Source organism: Trichinella spiralis (genome assembly GCF_000181795.1).
Source record: "Trichinella spiralis strain ISS 195 chromosome Unknown Scfld9, whole genome shotgun sequence".
Lineage (NCBI taxonomy): Eukaryota > Metazoa > Nematoda > Enoplea > Trichinellida > Trichinellidae > Trichinella > Trichinella spiralis.
Window position 1 is genome coordinate 1,652,137 of NW_003526948.1, and position 18,569 is coordinate 1,670,705.

The following is an 18,569-nucleotide window of genomic DNA, read 5'->3' on the forward strand; positions in this document are numbered from 1 at the left end:
ACTGCCGAAACTCTACATAACCTTATAAAAATATTAAAAATGAAAATTTTGAATTTTTCATAAAAATTAAACATTAAATTTCTTCAGATGCATATTGAATAAAATAAAAATAAATATTATTAACAATTTGTTAGTCTCAATTCTAACTGTAATACAGTAAATCGAAATTCATCCTTGAAAATCTTTTTGCAAAATTTTCTAATGATTTGCAGTAACGATGTTGTTTTTAAGCTATTGAAAAAAGCTGAATATGGCTTTATCGAAGACTGTAATGTTGACCAAATTTGGAGTTTCATCTGCAGTTGCAAAAAAAGTGCGTCCTTCCAAGCGGATACTGCCCCAAAATGTTGTTTCGCCTGCGCAAAACATTTTTGCCTTTGCTACAGCCGACTCGTATCGTTTTAAAGAATTAATTAAAGGTATCAAAAAGGAAAAATTTACAGTCACTCATATAAGCAGTGAATTGCCCGATGTTGTGTACGTCCAACAGAAATTTCAACAGCCAGGTGAAGCTTTTGTCTTTTACGACGGTGGGGTGGTATTTTGGGATTTTACCGAAAAAAGTCGTCGAGAATTTCTCAACGCAGTCCAACTGTTCGAAGAATCTCCATATGAAGATAAGATTGTTGAAAGTGAAGAGGAAAATTTATCTTACGTATTTTCTGAACAATCGAAAGCAGAATTTCGGCAAGAAACATTCTTGTTGCCTACGCAAATTAGTCAAGAAACATCAACACTGTATAAATTTGCCGTTTCCAATGCAATGTTTTTAAGTGTTAAAGTATGTATACATTTTTTTCGAATGTGAGCAAAATTTGCTTGATCATGCATTCAATCATGCGTTAATAATACAGAAAACAAAGAATTTTTTCGAAAAAAATGAAGGTGATTTATCTGTCATTTATATTATTTATGTTAAGAATATATGCTTCGTGTGTAAATTAGACAAATAAAAACTGAAATTATTTTAATTTAAAGCTTTTAAGTAAACTGTGGTAATTATTTTAGATTTTTATTTATGACTAGATTAAATTTTATAAGCTGCTTTGTTGTGCAATAATTTTGACCTGAATACTAAAGTTTGATTTACAGTATCAGTTCTTCTCTATTAAAAAGATTGTTTGAATATTATTTTTTTCTGCATTTCATCATCTGTATTAATTTTTATAGCTGTCAATTTGGGAATCTTTACTAGATGACTTTGTTGCATCTTCAGAAGACGTGGTAGAGCATTTGCAGCTGGGACGAATCACGTTGTCTAAATCGGAAGTGTTGCGACGAGCTGGAAAATTATTCATGCTACGTCATCGCATAAGTCTTTGTGGAGACTTACTCGATGCACCAGATTTCTACTGGGACAAGCAAGATTTGGAAAGAATTTATTCTGAAGCATTTTCATTGTTCAACATGGGTAAACGGACGCGTGTCGTAAATGAAAAGCTTACATATTGTTTAGAATTGCTTCAGCTTTTGGACGGGAACATTAGCCAAGTTCATAGTGTTCGGCTTGAAGTTATGATCATTGTACTTATATTAATTGAAGTTCTTTTTGAAATTTTGCATTTCAGTAGACATTATTCTAATTAAATATCTTTTTCATTGTATCAGACCATTTTTATTAGACAACGCCGAACTAGATTTCATTATCGCTTTTAACGGTATTCTTTTCAACAGTATGTTTCATTCACTACTAAATTAATTTTCTAGACTGAATATTCATGAATTTAAAAATTTTGATTGTTAATTTTTAACTGTGCATATTTATTTAGATGTAAATTTAATACTGCATTGGATTTTGTTGTCATTTTTTGTTTTATTCTATATACCTCGAATGTTTGTCGCTATTTATTGGTGTTTTTTTAAATAAATTATGAGATAGCATCATTTCATAAGAAAAAATATTTCAATTTTAAAATTATTATTTAAAAGAGAAAATATCTTTTATCAAATTACAAAAATTATAATATTACATTTTTGAATCACGATTTACAACATTCTCATTGCATTTGTTCAGCACATTTTCTTACAGATTGCAAAACTGATGTTAGATCATGAGTTTTGAACAATTGGTTTTTTAATTTTCGATATTTCAAGCTTAAAAATAAAGTAAAATGATCGTTTTCTTTTGTTTCAACAGTAGCAATGCTGAAGCCGTCATACCAGGATTAATTGTTTGTTCTTGAAAATCAGTAAACTTTTGTATAGTTCAAATGTAGTTTAGTCAGCTTTAATTTTAATCTTGTTTAAAGTATTTAACAAAATTAAGCTTCATTGATATTTAATAATTGAATGAATGAAATATATTTAATTATGTTCGTCAGACAAAAAATATCGACTATTCAAATATATTCAGCTTGCACTTTATGCAGAAACATCATTGATATTTGCTTAGTGATATAATTTACATAAAATTAACTTCAACTGTGTCAAAAAAAAAACAAAAATAAATTTGACATTTATTTTGAAACATAACAGGATTCGATCAGATCAAACATTAACAACTAACAAACAGCCTAACATCTATCAATTCCATGTAGTTAGAATCGAACCCTCTCTCGATCACTGAAAAATGACTTCAGTATCATGACCTAAAAATACAAAATACAATAAATAATAACTAAATGTATTTGTTATACAGACCTGCACAACTGCAATAATGACCATAATAACAGTTTGACAAACGGACCACCATGTAACTCGTTCATTTAAATCTTCGGCAAACTTTAGGCCACTGGCAGCATTTAAACGAATATGAGTTTGCCGTTCCAACAACATCTTAAACCGCTCATGCATATTCGATGAACTTATTTGAATCTAAAACAATCAAAATTTACGTTCATTTGAATTTACAACTTTCTCTATTGACATTATACATCTTAATGTAACTCTAGTCACATACATTTTAATAATATATTATAATACGCTCAAATAATTAATTTATTTCAATTAGTTCCTTACAGTTCAACAAATTTAAATGAAAAGCAGTTAAGTAAACTTTCAAGTATCTGTATAACTTCTTTATAATTAAAATCATTATAAGCATCAGTAGTTCAAGAATTATTTACAAATGACATAAGTTTTGCATGATCAACAGGCACATCCTCATTTTTACCAACTTTCCAATTCATATAAACCACTTTATGAGAAAATGTTGAAAATTCATTTGAGAAGCAAGCCTATAAATAAAAATGTTGAATCATCAAAAATAATCTTATAAATGAAGTTACCTTAAAAGTTCCAGTAGTATTCGTTTTCCAGTTGAATCGGTCGAACTGCTTCCTTACAGCATTAAACATCACTGCCTCAATTGGTGAAAACATTTGTACATCTACATCATACTGACCACCTGTAATAACTTGAAATTCAAAATCTACATCAACATCTTTTTCTATATCCTGAAAGAAACACTGAGTTGCTTTGTCTGGCAATTCAAATGTAAACTCAACACAACTGGAAGTAGCTGCAAAACATAACAACATTATGACAGGAACACAGACCCAGCTACCCATGATTCAGCTCCAATTAAAATCCAAATGCCAAATAACTGCTCAATTACAGACCATCTGCAACTCAAGTTTCATTTTTCTGGTCTTTAAATTACATAACAAAAAAGCATTGCAATTTATAAATAATTCTAAAAACGCTTTGTTCTTTTAATATTAAAAAATATCATACTGTGAAAGAAAGGTTAAAAGATATCGGAACTTTATTGTAAGTAATGCTTAAAACAAGTTTGCTGAACTTTACGAACATTTCATTGTTGTTCATTAAATAATTATTCATAATTTCAATGTTTAATAATTATTATAAAGCATTTAATTTCTAAGGGATGACTTAAATGAAAATTATTTATGTTGCATGATATTTACTGTCATAAATTTAATTTATTCATGAACATCTTTTACAGTACGTAGCTTTCTGTAACTGAAACGAAAATTGTCCTTTTATGGCTTCACTAAGCTGAATTGATGTTTTGCATTTAAATATAATTTCGTTTTGTAAATAATTATTTTTGGTATTTTCATGTTATTTTATTTATGTTATGTTATATTATATTATATTTTATTTTATTTTATCTATTTATTTATTTATTGGACAGCGTATTTTGAACAATTTTGTTGAGCAGTTTGCAATTCTGAGTGTTTGTTTGGGGTTGTGCGTTTAATCTTTTATAACTTTTCGCTAATGAGTGTTTGTGAATTTTGAACTAACATTTTGTTGGTAAATGTTTAATAATTAATATATTAATTCAATGCTTTTATATCTTGTTTTGCAGTCAGTGTTATGGCGCGTAAGCGGAAACAGTCAAAACCTTTCAAAGACAGAATAAGTAAAGCAAATCACTCGCTAAATGCTGGTATGTTTTATTATTGATATTTCAAAGCTTAATTGCTTTCATGAACATTTATGAATAACGGTTCTAGATCGTACGAATAAAACGGTGCCTGGGCAAAGAAGCCGTGCCACAGTACGGCGTTTGCTTATGTATAAGAATTTCAAAGCAAAACGTGACAGATACGGGAAAATAATTCGAGAAGCACCTTTTCAAAAGACTCTTTCATCTGGCTCAGTAGCTCGTGTGGAACCGAATCGACGGTGGTTTGGTATCTGTTATTTTATTAAAATTTATTCACTATTATACAGATTTTTTGTATTCTTTTTCATTTCACAATGTATTCTATACAATATGATATTATGTATGATAATCGTAGCAAATTAATAAGTTTTTACCTGTGTAATATGTATATATTTTCTAGTTGCAATTAGCTTTCTTCAGTTCTTTTACGTTTTTATTTGCTGCATGCACTTGTTTGGTTGATCTGTTGAACAGTTTGTTTTTGAGGAAATACGAAAGTGATTGGTCAGGATGCTTTGCAAAAATTTCAAGAAAACTTGAGTAAGGTTCGAAAAGATCCTTATTTATATGTTATGCGACAGACAAAGCTTCCAGTGACTTTGCTTAACGAAAAAGCTAAAGTAATTTTTAGTCATGTTTTTATAATATTTTACATTCTGTTTCATTTCCAGCACGTCCGTCCGCATCTTTTAGATACTGAAACATTTCAGTACACTTTTGGTCGCAAAGCCCAGCGTAAAAAGCCACGTTTAATGACAATGGATTTACAAGTATTACAAGTTGTTGTATTTATGTGTTTGAAAAAACTTGTTGATTTTAAGCATTTGGTTGACACTGCTAATGAACAGAATTGCCAATATGTTGAAGACAGAGATCGGGACTTTCAGAAAACGACAGATACGAATGAACGTTATGAACCGATAGAGCCTATATTTAAGAAAGGACAGTCGAAACGTATTTGGAATGAACTGTACAAAGTTCTTGATTCGTCTGATGTTGTTTGTGAAGTAGTGGATGCAAGAGATCCAATGGGTACACGTTGTTTCAACGTAGAAAAATTTCTGAGAAAGGAGAAGCCGCATAAGCATATCATCATCATCCTCAACAAAGTCGATTTAATTCCACGATGGGTTACAGTATGATTGTTTATTTTGTTTAATAGATGTTTTTTTTGCTAATGTTGTGTCCGTTTATTTGAAGCGGGATTGGATTCGAACACTGTCTGCTGAATATCCAACGATTGCATTTAGTGCCGACATGATGAGTCCATTTGGCAAAGGAGCGTTGATTAGTATACTTCGACAATTTGCACATGTAAATGATGATTCTTTTTTTATGTTCATCACGTTTATTGAGGTTTCTTTTAGCTACATCAAGAACATCCGCAGATTAGTGTTGGATTCATTGGTTTTCCCAACGTTGGAAAGAGTTCTATTATAAACGCTTTGAGGCGGAAGAAAGTGTGTAATGTAGCTCCAATTGCTGGAGAAACGAAAGTATGTTTCATTCTGTTATAAAACGTAGTTTTGAGGGAAATTATTGTTTATTTCTAGGTGTGGCAGTATGTGACACTAATGCGACGGATATATTTAATCGATTGTCCTGGTATTGTATATCCTACCGGAAATAACGAAGCGCAGCTTATTCTTAAAGGGGTGGTGAGTTTCACATATTTAAATTGAATTGAAATTTTGTTTAAGATCTTCCTTTATTTGTTTATTTATTCTAAACTACAGATCCGTGTGGAGAATGTGAAAGATGCGGCCGATTACATAGATGCCGTTATTGAACGAGTGAAGCGTGAATATTTGGTTCGAACATATCAAGTTCCAGAATGGAAAAATAGTGAAGAATTTTTGTCAGCTTTGGCAGGCAGAAGTGGTCGTTTGTTGAAAGTACATTTCATAATAATATTATTATTTTATTTTTTATTCAAAGTACCGATGTGTCACTTTAGGGTGGTGAGCCTGATATTAACACTGTGGCCAAGATGGTACTGAACGATTTTCAGAGGGGTAGACTTCCTTATTATGTAAAACCACCTGAAAAGGTTTAAATAAAATTGTTCTTTTCCGCGTTAACATTGTGTAATCTGAAATGTGTTTTTTATTTAATTAGAATATTCAAAATGATGACCAGCCAACAAGCAGTGAAATGGTGGAATCAGTACTGATGGACAAATCGGTGGCAGTTGATCAAGATTTGACAAAAATAGAATTGACTACTAAATACAATGCCGATGACGTTGGGGAAAAAGATGTTGTGATTGCTTTGTCAGATTCTGAAGATTTGAGCAGCTTGAACGTATGTGAAAGAAGTGTAAAACAGGAGCATGACAGTGAATATGATCAGGAAGATTTGGACAGCTGTAGTGGATTGAGTGATATTTGTGAGTTTGAAAATTTGAAATGTGCTCTTTCTGAACAAGAAGAGCAACCCTGTGATGAAGGGGAGGAGGGGGATGGGCGTCGAGCATGGAAGCGAAAATCTGCTGCGTGTGGTAATAAAATGACAAGAAATCGTCATGAAAAAGTACGCATTTCTCGTTTGTAACGTTTCTTAAAAGATGACAAAGCCGGCGAGAATGGCTAGTGTTTAATTTTTGTTTGTCTTTCATAGGGGGAAAAGTTCGCAAGAAATTCGAATATTATAGATTTCACGAAGAAAGAAGAAAAGAGTCGATTTCAGAAAAGAAAGAAAAAGAAAGCTAAACATCAGCAGTAATTTGTTTCTCATGCATTGAAACTGAAAGTGCATTGTTCTGAAAGTAAAACAATTTAATTCGAAAATTCGATGGATAAAGTGATTTGATTGATCGATGGATAAAATCTGGAATATTGAATTTAAATTCAGTTAGTTACATTTTTAATTTCAGTGAGATTATTGTTCAGGTTGATATTTTAATATTCAATGTTTAAAATGAATGCATTATGAAGTCAAAAATTTATTGGTTATAGTTGCAGTGAACTTTGCGTTGCAAGCTGAAAATACTTTTTTTTCGCTTTTTTCTGATATTGTTTGTCGAATTTTTCCGTATTCAACCAGTTGTAATGTGGTGACAATTTCCTATTATAGAGCATTAAAAAATGAAAACGATGAAAACATCGTATACAGTACACCATAAGCGAATTCAAGTAGACTAAGGATATAGCTATTGCGCACTTGTATTATTTTTTGAAAACAAATTTTTTATTCTACAAAATGGTTGAAGTGAAAAAAATATAACAAGTAATTAATGTTAAATATTTTAATTTAATAAAGAAACTTGGAATTTTTTAATTTTTAACGTGAAAGCATCATTATATCTCTTAATTGAAAAGAACGATTTTGAAAGTTGACATTTAACAAGCTGTATGTTTACTTTAAAGATTTGATTGAAGAGAAAAATATATAATTATAGTTATAATTATAAACAAATTATTCGTTTGCATTAAATAAATATGTATGAATTATTTCAAATGTAATGGATATTTCAAAAAGTGAATATAAAATTTTGAAGCTTTCATTTAATTTTCAGGTTCATTTTATTGAGAAAAAATCATTATTTACAGAATAAAAACTGAAGTCGGTAGCATTTGGCGATTAATGGCGAATGCTATCGATCGGTGACAAATGCAAATGGTGATGCAAAATTAGTGACGCTAACTGCCATAGCAACGGACTGACGATAAATGATCAAAGAGTTGGTTGCATTGGTTTGGGGTTCAACTAGGTGCAAAAATGACAAACAACGAAACTCTTTATTCTGGATTTGATGAACTAGCGACTTCTTTTAATTCTGAAGTAGAAACTTTTAAGCAAATTTTATTTAAGCGTAAAAATCCTAACGGTTGAATAATTGTTCAGGAAATTTTGAATAACAAGCCATTTGTGCAGGCGACTTCCAAAAGCACTAGCTATGGTAGACAAGTGGTATGGAATTATGGCAAAGTTGTGATTGAAGTTTGGTTTGTTATAAAAATGTGTCTTTCAGACCAGAGAGGGAAATACCGATCAACTTCTGGGAAACGTTAGCAGACTGTCATCGACGGTAATGGCAAGCATATAGTTTGTTTTCTTTATCATCATAACATATCGAATTTCCATTTGCACAGGATCGATCTCGCCTTCAGCTGGCCAGCGGAAGGCCACTTCCAACTAGCAAGGTAATTGGAAAATGTTAAACGTTAATAAATGTATTTATGAACATTTTTGTAGCCTCAATCATCTGCTAGACCAATGACATCAGTTCGAGGGGCCGGCTATTCGTCATTTGGTCATGGTAAATTAAATGACCAATTTTTGCTATGCTTTGCAGTTGAAAATTGTGTTTTAATTCAGCCAGTCCATATGAAAATTTGCCAATAAATACAAAAATTCCCGAAAAATGGCTTGAAGATAGGTAATTTGACCATTTTAAAATATTAATTATGCAAGCTGTTTGAAAAGTGAGTATTTTTAATACCTTTGATAACAAGCGAATGTCAAGTGTTTCTGAATTTTGTTTTTTTAACATTAAAATCTGTTTAAGAGATATTCTCATCATTTAATATTTTTTTTATTTTTTGTACATTTGTGATTTAAAACAAAATTTGTACACTTTTAGTACAGATGCGAAATGCCGTAAAATAGAGCAAAAAGTAATTACATTATTAAAATGCAGTGCTACCGCAGTGGAAAATTCAGAACTGAAGCAGGCATTGGAATTTGCCAAAGAAGCTGTTCGACGTGAGCGAGCATTAGCAAAATTACGAGAACAACAAAACATTATTGAACAGCCTAGTTTAGATCTGACTTTCAGCGTAAGCATTTCTACCATTCTTTACATTACTATGATGCCGATGATAATAAATTTAAGATTAATCGAACGATCAACATTAATCGAAAATATTTGCTTATCATGCACACTTTTGTGAAACGGCTTGTCTTTAATTTATAAAAAGAAACGAATCATGAGACAAGTTAAATTTAAATAAGCGATTCAAGCATTACCTCATCATTACATTCAGCTTATCAATATATTTGAAGCATTCTACGTGATAATAACTTTCATGTGCTAATAAAGAATAAACGATTAGCATTCGATGACATATTTTATTCTAAAATGTTGCATATTCTAATGTTTATTTTTCTAACGTTTGTTTGATTTTGCTGACGACATGCTTTGCATTTGTGCAAATGAAATTTAAGAAGCACATTTAAAAGAGCATATTTATTTTAATCTTTAATCAAATGGATTAAAAATTAATAGAAAATAGCGTTTCATTTTAGGTATTGTTTAATTTAGCCCAACAATATGAAGCGAACGAATTATATTCAGAAGCTATAAGCATGTATGAAACGCTAACAATGAATAAAATGTTTCCTTGTGCAGGTGATTTAATTATCGGAAAAATTTTTTTCATTGCCTACATGTTTACGTATTTTATACTGATAGCTGATCTTGGTGTCAATATTGGCCGTATTTACATGCGTCAGGAGCAATTTTCAAAAGCTATTCAATATTTTCAACAAGCTCTTGAACAAGTACCTAGTGTTCAACGAACATCTAGGTAGCATGCAACTTTATTATTTTTTCAGACTTGTAAATCATTTTAGAAAAATGGGTTTTAATTTCTTTACTTTCAGACGAAAAATAATTAATAATATTGGTGTTGCACTGACAAAGCTGAAACGTTATGAAGATGCTATTAGCCGATATGAGCAGTCATTACAAATTAAAGCTGATTTTCCAGTTGCTCTAAATGCTCTGCTTTGCGCCTTTTTGCTTAACGACAAACACAGGATGAAAACTTTTTTTTTAAACTTGCTTGAGATTTCACTTGAGATCAGCGACGAAGCGAAATATTTTACGGACATGGTGCGGTTCTTCAAATTTCAAATTTTATATGATAAATTTAAATATTTTAGGACAATCCAACTGAATCGTTATTTGCTGTTGCTATTCGTTCTGATATGTTAAGGCAGTTTGAAATGAATCGAAAAAAGCTCAGCGAACGTACCATTCTGACGGCAGCGAATCTCATCTCAAGTCGAATTGCGAACAAATTTGCTGACGGTTATGCATGGTAAGCTTCAGAGCTTATTTTGGCGAAATACAATTCGAAGATGAATCTTTATGTAAATCTTGTATTTCAACAGTTGAAATCCATTTCATATTCGGTATTGAAGAAATTAATGAATGCACACGTAATTTAATGAAATTAATGAATGCACACATAATAAACATAATTTTTTTCTTATGAATTTATACTTGCAGAAATTTTAAAATGAAATTCTTGTTGAAATGTTGAATGTTATTTTTGGTTTTGGTGCTACTTACGACGTATTGTTTGTTTATTTATAGGTGCGTTGAAATGATAAAGAAGTCAAAATATTCAGATATTGCAGATGATATGGAAATAAACAAAGCGATAGAATTCTTGAAATGTGGTGATGTCACCAGTGTATGCTGAAATATGTCATGTGAAGGCAAAATTAACAAATTCAAACAATTACAGGCACATGATATATTTCGAACTTTTGAGAAAAAAGATAGTCGCGCATCTGCATCTGCTTTGAATAACATGGCGCTGATCTCACTTTTGGTAATTTATAAAAGTGATTTCATTCACTGAATGTTCATTTAAATTTTCAATTAAGCAAGAAAATTACAAGGACGCTGCAGAACAGCTGGAAAAAGCACTAGCCAGCGATAGATACAATCCATCTGCGTTGGTCAATCGTGGCAATGTGGCCTTCTTCCATCAAAATTATGAAGAAGCTTGGCAATTTTACCGCGAGGCGTGGACCCATGAAGCTCATTGCATCGAAGCCGTTTTTAATTCAGGTATAATTTTTTTTAATAAAAACGATAACTGATGATTAAGTTTAATATGAGAAATTCTGTTTTTTATTGTCTGATGTAAAAGTTTATTAACAGGATTAACTTGCCGCGTTTGCGGGAAATACGAAGATGCATTGGAGTTTTTTCAAAAGCTGAGAGGAATTCTGTGCAGCAATACTCAAGTTTTAGTGCAAATTGCTGAAACGTAAAGCATTTCTTCTTTCCTCTGCAATCCTTATTTAGCACTGTTTTACAGATATGAAGAAATAAATGATAATGTGCAAGCAATTGAATGGTGAGGTTTTTTATTTGTCAATGATCGTTTGAAATGAAACATTGCAGGTATACTCAAGCTAACAGTATAGCTCAGACGGATCCTTCGATTTTAGTCAAACTTGGTGAATTGTACGAAAAAGAGGGAGACCGCCAAGCGGCATTTCATTTTTATTCAGACGTATAGAGAGCTATGTAAATTTCTTTGCATTCATTTATATTCTACTTTAGAGTTTTCGATATTATCCATCAGATCTAAATGTAATCCAATGGCTTGGTGCTTACTACATCGAAGCAAATATTAGCGAGAAAGCAATTCATTATTTCGAGAAAGCTTCTTTAATTCAGTAATAAAAATCAACAATAATTTACTCTCATAAAAATTAATAATATATAGACCGAACGAAATTCGATGGCAATTGATGATTGCGGGCTGTCTTCGTCGATGTGGAAACTATGCAATGGCATTGCAAAAGTACAAAGATATTCATTCGAGATTTCCAGATGATATTCAGTGTAAGATTGGAAATTGTGGTTATTTATTCATAGAATTCATTTCTGGTCTAAATTAATCACACAATCGATATTTTAAAAGCCTATTATATACATATTTGTTCATTTTCACATAATTTTTATTTCATTTTTAGGCATGCAGCATATCGTCAGACTGGCAAACGATCTAGGTCTTCCGGATGCAGAAACTTATGCAAATACCCTGAAAAAAATGGAAAAAACAAAATATTTCAAAGTAACTTTTAATTATTCAATATATTTTTAGCAATGATTTGGTGTTTTAGTACAAAGATTCACAACGCTTCAGTCCTTCAAAACGTGAATCTGCTGAAAGTAAGTCTCTCGCATTTTTCAATTAACGCGCAACTTTGCTAAACATTTCTGCCGGATAAAATTTGTCAGCTTAGTTTTCTAATTGCCGAAAAAGTGGAAATCTCTTCCCTTGTCAAAGATGAACAAAGAAAACACTTCTCGTCGCATTTTTATCTCACACGCGACTTATTTATACATCTTACATCTTATTTAAAATTTCAAAATCATTGCAATCAATTGAAATTATTATTTTTTCAATAATATTAATTTCCTTTCAGAATAAATGCAAAAATACTAGTTTATGACATATTTAATCGTTCACGATCTATCTACAAGGCGCTCTTATATTAATAATTTTTAAGATAATTTATTTGTTTCCAGTTGACAGTTTTATAATACCTATTAAGAGATGACAGTGAAATTTATTTAGCCTGAATTGGTCATTTTCTTGTTAATCTTTTTTGCATTTTAAATCTTTGGACAGTGAAATTACTAAGTTGAAGTTTCATTTAGTATAGATTAAAAATAAGTTTATAACAAATGTTGAAAAGGACAAAATTTAAATTTAGCTTCAGTTTCGATGTGATTATCATCTTAGGGTCAGAAGAAAGAAATGGAAAAAAGGGGGAATTTAATAAGCTTGACATGTTCACTTTTTACATTTGCAAGAGAATTTTTATTTTTGCAATAATTATTAAATTTGATAATTGAATTGCAAAGAATGAAACTGTTCACAACGGTTTTGTTGTTGTTGTTGCACCAAAAAGAAAAAAATATTTTTTATAAATGTTCATCTTATCTAGTGGCAGTTTGAATAATTTCAGAATTATTAGTCTATATCTATATCTATATTTATATCTATATATATTTGTATTATTGCACGTTCGCAGTTCTTCGCATAAATTATTACTTTATCTATCTTGATGCTATTTCATTTTTCATACTTTTTGAACCACTTTCTTTCTCTATATCATCAGTAATTTCTGGTTTTACAGTTTCTGTTTTTGGCTGCTCGTTTATGGAGGGCAATTAGCGATGTCATCAATTCAGCCTGTGTCGTGGGCGTCAATAAATTACGCATGCCGTAGGGAACAAAGCTGAGTATTGAAAATTTTTCTGGAAACTTTGCGCAAAAGAGTTCATTGCTACTACCCTTTTTACTTTCATCGCTACTACTACTGCTACTTTTTCTTCTTCTCCTTTACTGCTGTAATTTTTATGCAATTTTTTACTGTAGGAAAGTTTAATAACAGTATGTATATATATATATATATATATATATATATATATTTCTTTTTATCAGTTGCATTATTGTTTTATTGAAAAATTCAAGGTGAAAATTGCTCTTCTAAACAACAACCTGTTTATTTTATGAAACCCTGAACAACAGCAACAACAACCGTGTAAGCTTATATAATATAGGACAATAAATAAGAGAAAAAAAGCATTGCATTGTAGACTTTTCAAAAATCTTTACAGTCATCTCAATCAAGGTGGTAGTATTATTGTTGTTTTCAATTGTATTTTTGCTTTGGTTATGTATTTCACGAAATTTGCATTGTTTTTAGTTTTCTAATTAAACTTTAAAAAAGGTAGCTTAGTTTTATAATTTATTTTTCATTTGAAATGTAATTACCAGTTGAAGTTGATTGCGCGCTTTCAGGGTAATTAATCATCAGCTTTTGTCGGCATATTATATGAGTGAATGATGAGATTAGAATGAAGAAAATTGTTGTTGCCAAGGATGAAAATTTTTCAAATAGCAATTTCATTTTCTGCCCATCTGTGTGTCTGTTTTCTATGTGTGCAAATAGCAAGTGTTGTTTCTTTGTTTGCACTATATTTGAAAAATTATGCGCTTCTATGGTGGATGCATTTGATGCAAGTGGAATTTTTGAAATTTGTTCTATTATTTTATAGAAACGCCGAACGCTCGCAGACCGTCCACTGGTTCACGGAAAATGATAGTCGATAAGTTGGATTTGCTCGAAAATGATTCCCTGTTGGATTCATTTTTGCCTGAATAAGAAAAAAAGAAAACAAATTCAACCCCAAATATAGTTTTCATTTTATTTTTGAAAAAAAATTATATATATATTAATAAGCTGTAAATTAAACTGAACGAGAAAAATAAAGCAAAGGAAAAGAAGGCGAGAAAGAAAAAAAAGACGTTGTCGTCCTTTTTAAATTGTTTGATTAAAGAGCGACAATAAATTAAAAATTAAACGTCATGGAAAAGTGTACACGATTGAAGAAAAAGCTGGCTACTGGCTACGGAACAGCTTAGAAGTGGTCTGTCAAATTGGAATGCGGTACAATAAATATATGGATGCCGTTGGCTGAAAAGCACACAACGCGGCGCTTTGTTCGTCGATGGCGACTGGCTTGAACGACGACATCTGCATTGCTAGCATTTTGCTAACATCAGTCGACGACTTTTATTTGCCCAGCTGAAGTCGGTAGCGTGCCGCTTTACCATTCTCTCACTTGCTCTCTCCATTTTGCTCTCGCCTGCTTGCTCGCTTGCTTTCTCTCTCACTCTCTCTCTCTCTCTTTCTATCTGTTGCTCTCCATTTCTCTCCGTTTTCAGCGCTCTCTTATTACAGCTTACAACTTCCGTCACGTTGCCTGTTTTTCATTTTAAATTTAAAGCGGCCGGTCAACGTTTCATTCAACAAGCTTTACGCGTGAACAAATTTTCTTTTTCTCTCTAATAATTTCACTTTCCAACATACTGATGGAACAATTGGATACTGGCAAATTGAATCGTCTACTTCAACAAGTTGGTGGATTTGGAAAATGGCAGCGGCTGCAGTTGCTACTTTTAGCCCCCAGTTTTTTGCTGATCGGCTGGTGCTATTTTGCGGCGTTGTTCATAAGTCAAGATGCATCCAATTTCGAAACTCTGCTCAACGTCTCCTCCAACAACCTCAGCGTAACCGAATTACCCGGCAATGAATCTCTGATCTACCAAACGGCCGCCGACATTTGCGCCAGATGGCGTATAGTTCACGTATTTATCGAAAGTAACACCACAAAGCCGGTAAGCAGGCTCTGACCTCGGTGGTTTTTGTTGTTAGTATTTTTTAAAAAATACCTTTCTTTTCTAAGAAAAAACCATTTTTCATTTTTTAAATTATTCTTTTTTCTATTGCTTAGCAAAACTATTTTTGCTTGACAAAACGTCACCAGAGCAGTAGCAACATGCGCTTGTTTTTCTATGCTTTGCGTTAGCGTTTTTCTACACGTCGTTGCAGACTGATATTTCTTTTCCAGACACAGGGATAGGGGGCGTGAGAGACGGAAAAGACGGAATATATAATCGGAGGAAGATTTGATTTGATCAAACCAGGTCTGACTAGTGTGCAAATCTTGCTTGGGCTAGAGTTGAGCTTATTACGACTAGAAAGGAAATGGAAAGAAAAGCGACAGTGTTGTTTGTTTAAAAATTTGTCGAATGAAAAAGTAATAAGTTAATATTCTGTTCACGTTTTGCCTTTTGCCTTTGCTTCTTTGTGTCGCTTTTTGACGAATGCGAATGCTTCAGGCGGTGTATGAGCTTTCAGACCGATTGTGTGGAACATTTTTTCTTCTTCTTTCTTCCTTTTCTTCTCTCTTTCAAATGACGAGCCTGTTGTTGTTCAACATCAAGCTTAGCAGTGGAAGACAATGACGGCTGTTCTTTTTGTTGCAAGTTGGTGGGAAAAGCTTGAATAGAAGAAGGAAAATTCGAACAACCAATCCCCTCCCCCTCTCTACCCCTCTACCTCTCTTTCCTACCTCTCTACCCCTCTACCTCTTTTTCCTACCCCTCTACCCCTCTCTACCTCTGTTCCACCCCTTCTACAGACCGTTTTTCATTTCCTTCTCTTTTTCAAGCAGACTTGCGTTCTTCGATTGCAAGAAAGCAATTTAAAATATTTTACGATTCATCCACACTCGTTTGGTCATTTATCACTTTTATTCTATTTTTAACTTTTCGGATTCCTTCTTGGAAAACGTAAAACCTAAAAAAACCGGAACAATTGTGTAGGTGGATTGACGATAAAAAATTGCTTTTTTGTTCTTGCTTTTCTTTTTTTATTCCTTGTATTTTTTTAATTTTATTTGAATTTTTTTCAAACTAAATTATTATTACCCTCAATTGACAAAATTTCAACAGTATATATTTTTTCTTCAGTTTATTGATTTTTTGTTTTATTATCAGCTGTTTTTTAGAATATGGAAAATAAAAAAACATGTTTTTTATATTTTATTTTTTAAGTTTATGAAAAGGGTGTGTGAAACAGTACGAGTAGGGATTGTGATGATTTTTCGACTTTCTGTTTTCTTTTTGTTATAGAAAAAATACATGTGCGTCCTTCCTTGGCTGTTGGCTACTCATCAAGCTGTATTTCTGTTGGGGTCGGCATCTGGTCACATAATTTTTACACTGACAGCGTTGAAGTTTGCAAAAGCAATGGCGATATTTAATTGAATTTTCATTTTATAAATTTAAGATTTGGTCCGAAAAAAATACTTATCTGTGCATTAGCATTGCACTGTGTCTGCTGTTTCACGATACCTTTCAATTCGTATTTGATTATGTTCGACATTCTGCGATTTCTTGACGGCTTCAGCGTTGCATGCATCCAAATATCTGCGCTTTGCTTGAGTAAGTCCGATTCGATTGGCTTTGTAAAATTGAAATTATTACATTTTATTACAATTTTTCTTCCCTTTCAGTTTTGGGAATAACCAGTCGAAATTATCATCCTTTGGTGATTATTCTGTTGGCAACAGTTCGAGGTCTGAGCAATGTCACTTTGTCAGCCGTAGCTTCGTCACCGCTGGATTGGACAGAATTGATTGCTATAACTGCCGTATCGTCGTTGTTTCTCTTCTCTTATATCAAGTGAGCACAGCAACAGCTTCTATCATAAAAGCTTATCTTTGTAATAAAAATAGCACTATCAGCAAGCAGCTTTCAAAAAACAAAAAATTAGCATTGAAAACATGACAAAACACATTATTATTATTATTTTGTTATTTTTATAAAATAATTTCAGACTTATTCCGGAATCACCTTTGTGGTTTGTACTTCGTGGAGAACGAGTTCATGCTGAACGTATGGTGCGACAAATTGCACATTACAATGGTCATCGATTGCGCATCGAATCAATTCATCGAACTCAACAGCCTGCAGTAATTTATTATTATTTTCCATGTCGAGGTGTTTGATTGTCTAGTATCAGTAATAATTTTTCTCATTGTTTCCAGTTGACCATAAATACGGATGAAACGTTTTTCAAACTTACTGACGTACCTCCGAAATGCAAATCTTTGTTGTGTGAAATTCACCTCAGTCTTAACTGGTGAGTTTTAATTCTTTTTTTTACTTTGCATATTAAAAGCAGGTGTTGTTTGTTGTATTATTTTACATTTTAAGGCTATTGCACGGCTTTCTGTACGAAATGACAAGTCTGCTGGCGCCATTCATTGCTTGGAATATACCTGAAGTTGGTCATTCATTGTCCGGTATAGTAGAGATGTTTTCCGCTTTGCTTGCCTACATACTTTGGCAACATTTTCCCACTCGTACTACGGCTATTTTTTCGTCCGCAATGATTGCCTTTTTTCTTGTTGCTTGCCTGTTTGGTGCAGGTAACAAATTTTACTTTGATGCATTGCATATTTTATGTATTTTAAATTCTGTTTCACATTATCAAATATAAAAATGACTTTCAGAACAACGATCAGGAATGTTTGTCTGCATTCTGTTGGCTAAGCTCTGCGCCTATACTACATTTTTAATGACGAAACTGATTGCTCTGGATTTCAACATTAGTCAAGATCGATTTGCAATTCTGATCGTACTTTACGCTATTGCTGACATTGGAGCAGCACTGGCTACGTTTGCTTCATTCCAGGTGAAACTTATTTTTTATTCATTTCATAGCCTGTCTCTTTTGCGCTTTTATTTCATATAAAGAATTTTAATTGATATTTGTTAGTGATAAAATAAGCTTGTACATATATATATATATATATATATATATATATATATATATATATATATATATATGTATATATGTGTGCGTGTTTTATCACACATAAATATCAATTTAAATTCTTTATATGAAATAAAAGCGCGAAAGAGAGAGGGTATGAAATGAATAAAAAATAAGTTTCACCTGGGATGAAGCAAACGTGGGGGGGGGGGCGCCAATGTGAGCGATAGCGTGAAGAACGATCAGAATTGTAAATCGATCTTGACTAATGTGGAGATCTAGAGCAATCTGTTTTGTGATTAAAAATGTAGTATAGGCG

General features: G+C 32.1%; 3 protein-coding genes across 3 annotated transcripts; 2 read left to right on the forward strand and 1 right to left on the reverse strand.

The window, feature by feature from the left end:
* The first annotated feature begins 250 nt into the window (after positions 1–250).
* Tsp_11677 (putative required for meiotic nuclear division protein 1-like protein) lies at positions 251–1,519 on the forward strand. Its single transcript, XM_003371421.1, has 4 exons — positions 251–419; positions 444–655; positions 1,171–1,428; positions 1,457–1,519. Exons 1-4 carry the CDS (start codon positions 251–253, stop codon positions 1,517–1,519), a joined length of 702 nt encoding a protein of 233 aa, XP_003371469.1.
* Positions 1,520–2,537: 1,018 nt separating this feature from the next.
* Positions 2,538–3,509, reverse strand: Tsp_11678 (transmembrane Emp24 domain-containing protein 7). Its single transcript, XM_003371422.1, has 4 exons — positions 3,228–3,509; positions 3,066–3,176; positions 2,641–2,814; positions 2,538–2,588 (listed from the first exon to the last, which is right to left on the reverse strand). Exons 1-4 carry the CDS (start codon positions 3,507–3,509, stop codon positions 2,538–2,540), a joined length of 618 nt encoding a protein of 205 aa, XP_003371470.1.
* Positions 3,510–4,929: 1,420 nt separating this feature from the next.
* Positions 4,930–18,169, forward strand: Tsp_11679a (putative tetratricopeptide repeat-containing domain protein; the record flags this gene model as incomplete). Its single annotated transcript, XM_003371423.1, has 28 exons — positions 4,930–4,977; positions 5,029–5,493; positions 5,558–5,671; positions 5,725–5,853; positions 5,911–6,015; positions 6,094–6,252; positions 6,476–6,889; positions 8,331–8,387; positions 8,555–8,618; positions 8,678–8,738; positions 8,943–9,138; positions 9,608–9,888; positions 9,965–10,201; positions 10,300–10,404; positions 10,683–10,782; positions 10,837–10,923; positions 11,667–11,782; positions 11,833–11,951; positions 12,214–12,281; positions 14,463–14,572; positions 14,913–15,303; positions 16,603–16,706; positions 16,760–16,914; positions 16,986–17,154; positions 17,309–17,444; positions 17,520–17,614; positions 17,689–17,903; positions 17,988–18,169. Coding segments are annotated over exons 1-28 (4,482 nt in total), but the record flags the coding sequence as incomplete, so codon positions are not given.
* Positions 18,170–18,569: the final 400 nt, after the last annotated feature.

Bases quoted from the DNA above. Each gene is read 5' to 3' on its own strand.
- Tsp_11677 (XM_003371421.1), top strand. From the start codon at position 251: ATGGCTTTATCGAAGACTGTAATGTTGACCAAATTTGGAGTTTCATCT. The intron at 656-1,170 runs GTATTTTCTGAA...TAATTTTTATAG, and splicing joins AAGAGGAAAATTTATCTTAC to CTGTCAATTTGGGAATCTTT. The intron at 1,429-1,456 runs GTAAATGAAAAG...CATATTGTTTAG, and splicing joins TGGGTAAACGGACGCGTGTC to AATTGCTTCAGCTTTTGGAC.
- Tsp_11678 (XM_003371422.1), bottom strand. From the start codon at position 3,509: ATGGGTAGCTGGGTCTGTGTTCCTGTCATAATGTTGTTATGTTTTGCA. The intron at 2,815-3,065 runs GTAAATAATTCT...TGATTGTTTTAG, and splicing joins ATGCAAAACTTATGTCATTT to ATTCAAATAAGTTCATCGAA. The intron at 2,589-2,640 runs GTCTGTATAACA...TTGTATTTTTAG, and splicing joins TCATTATTGCAGTTGTGCAG to GTCATGATACTGAAGTCATT.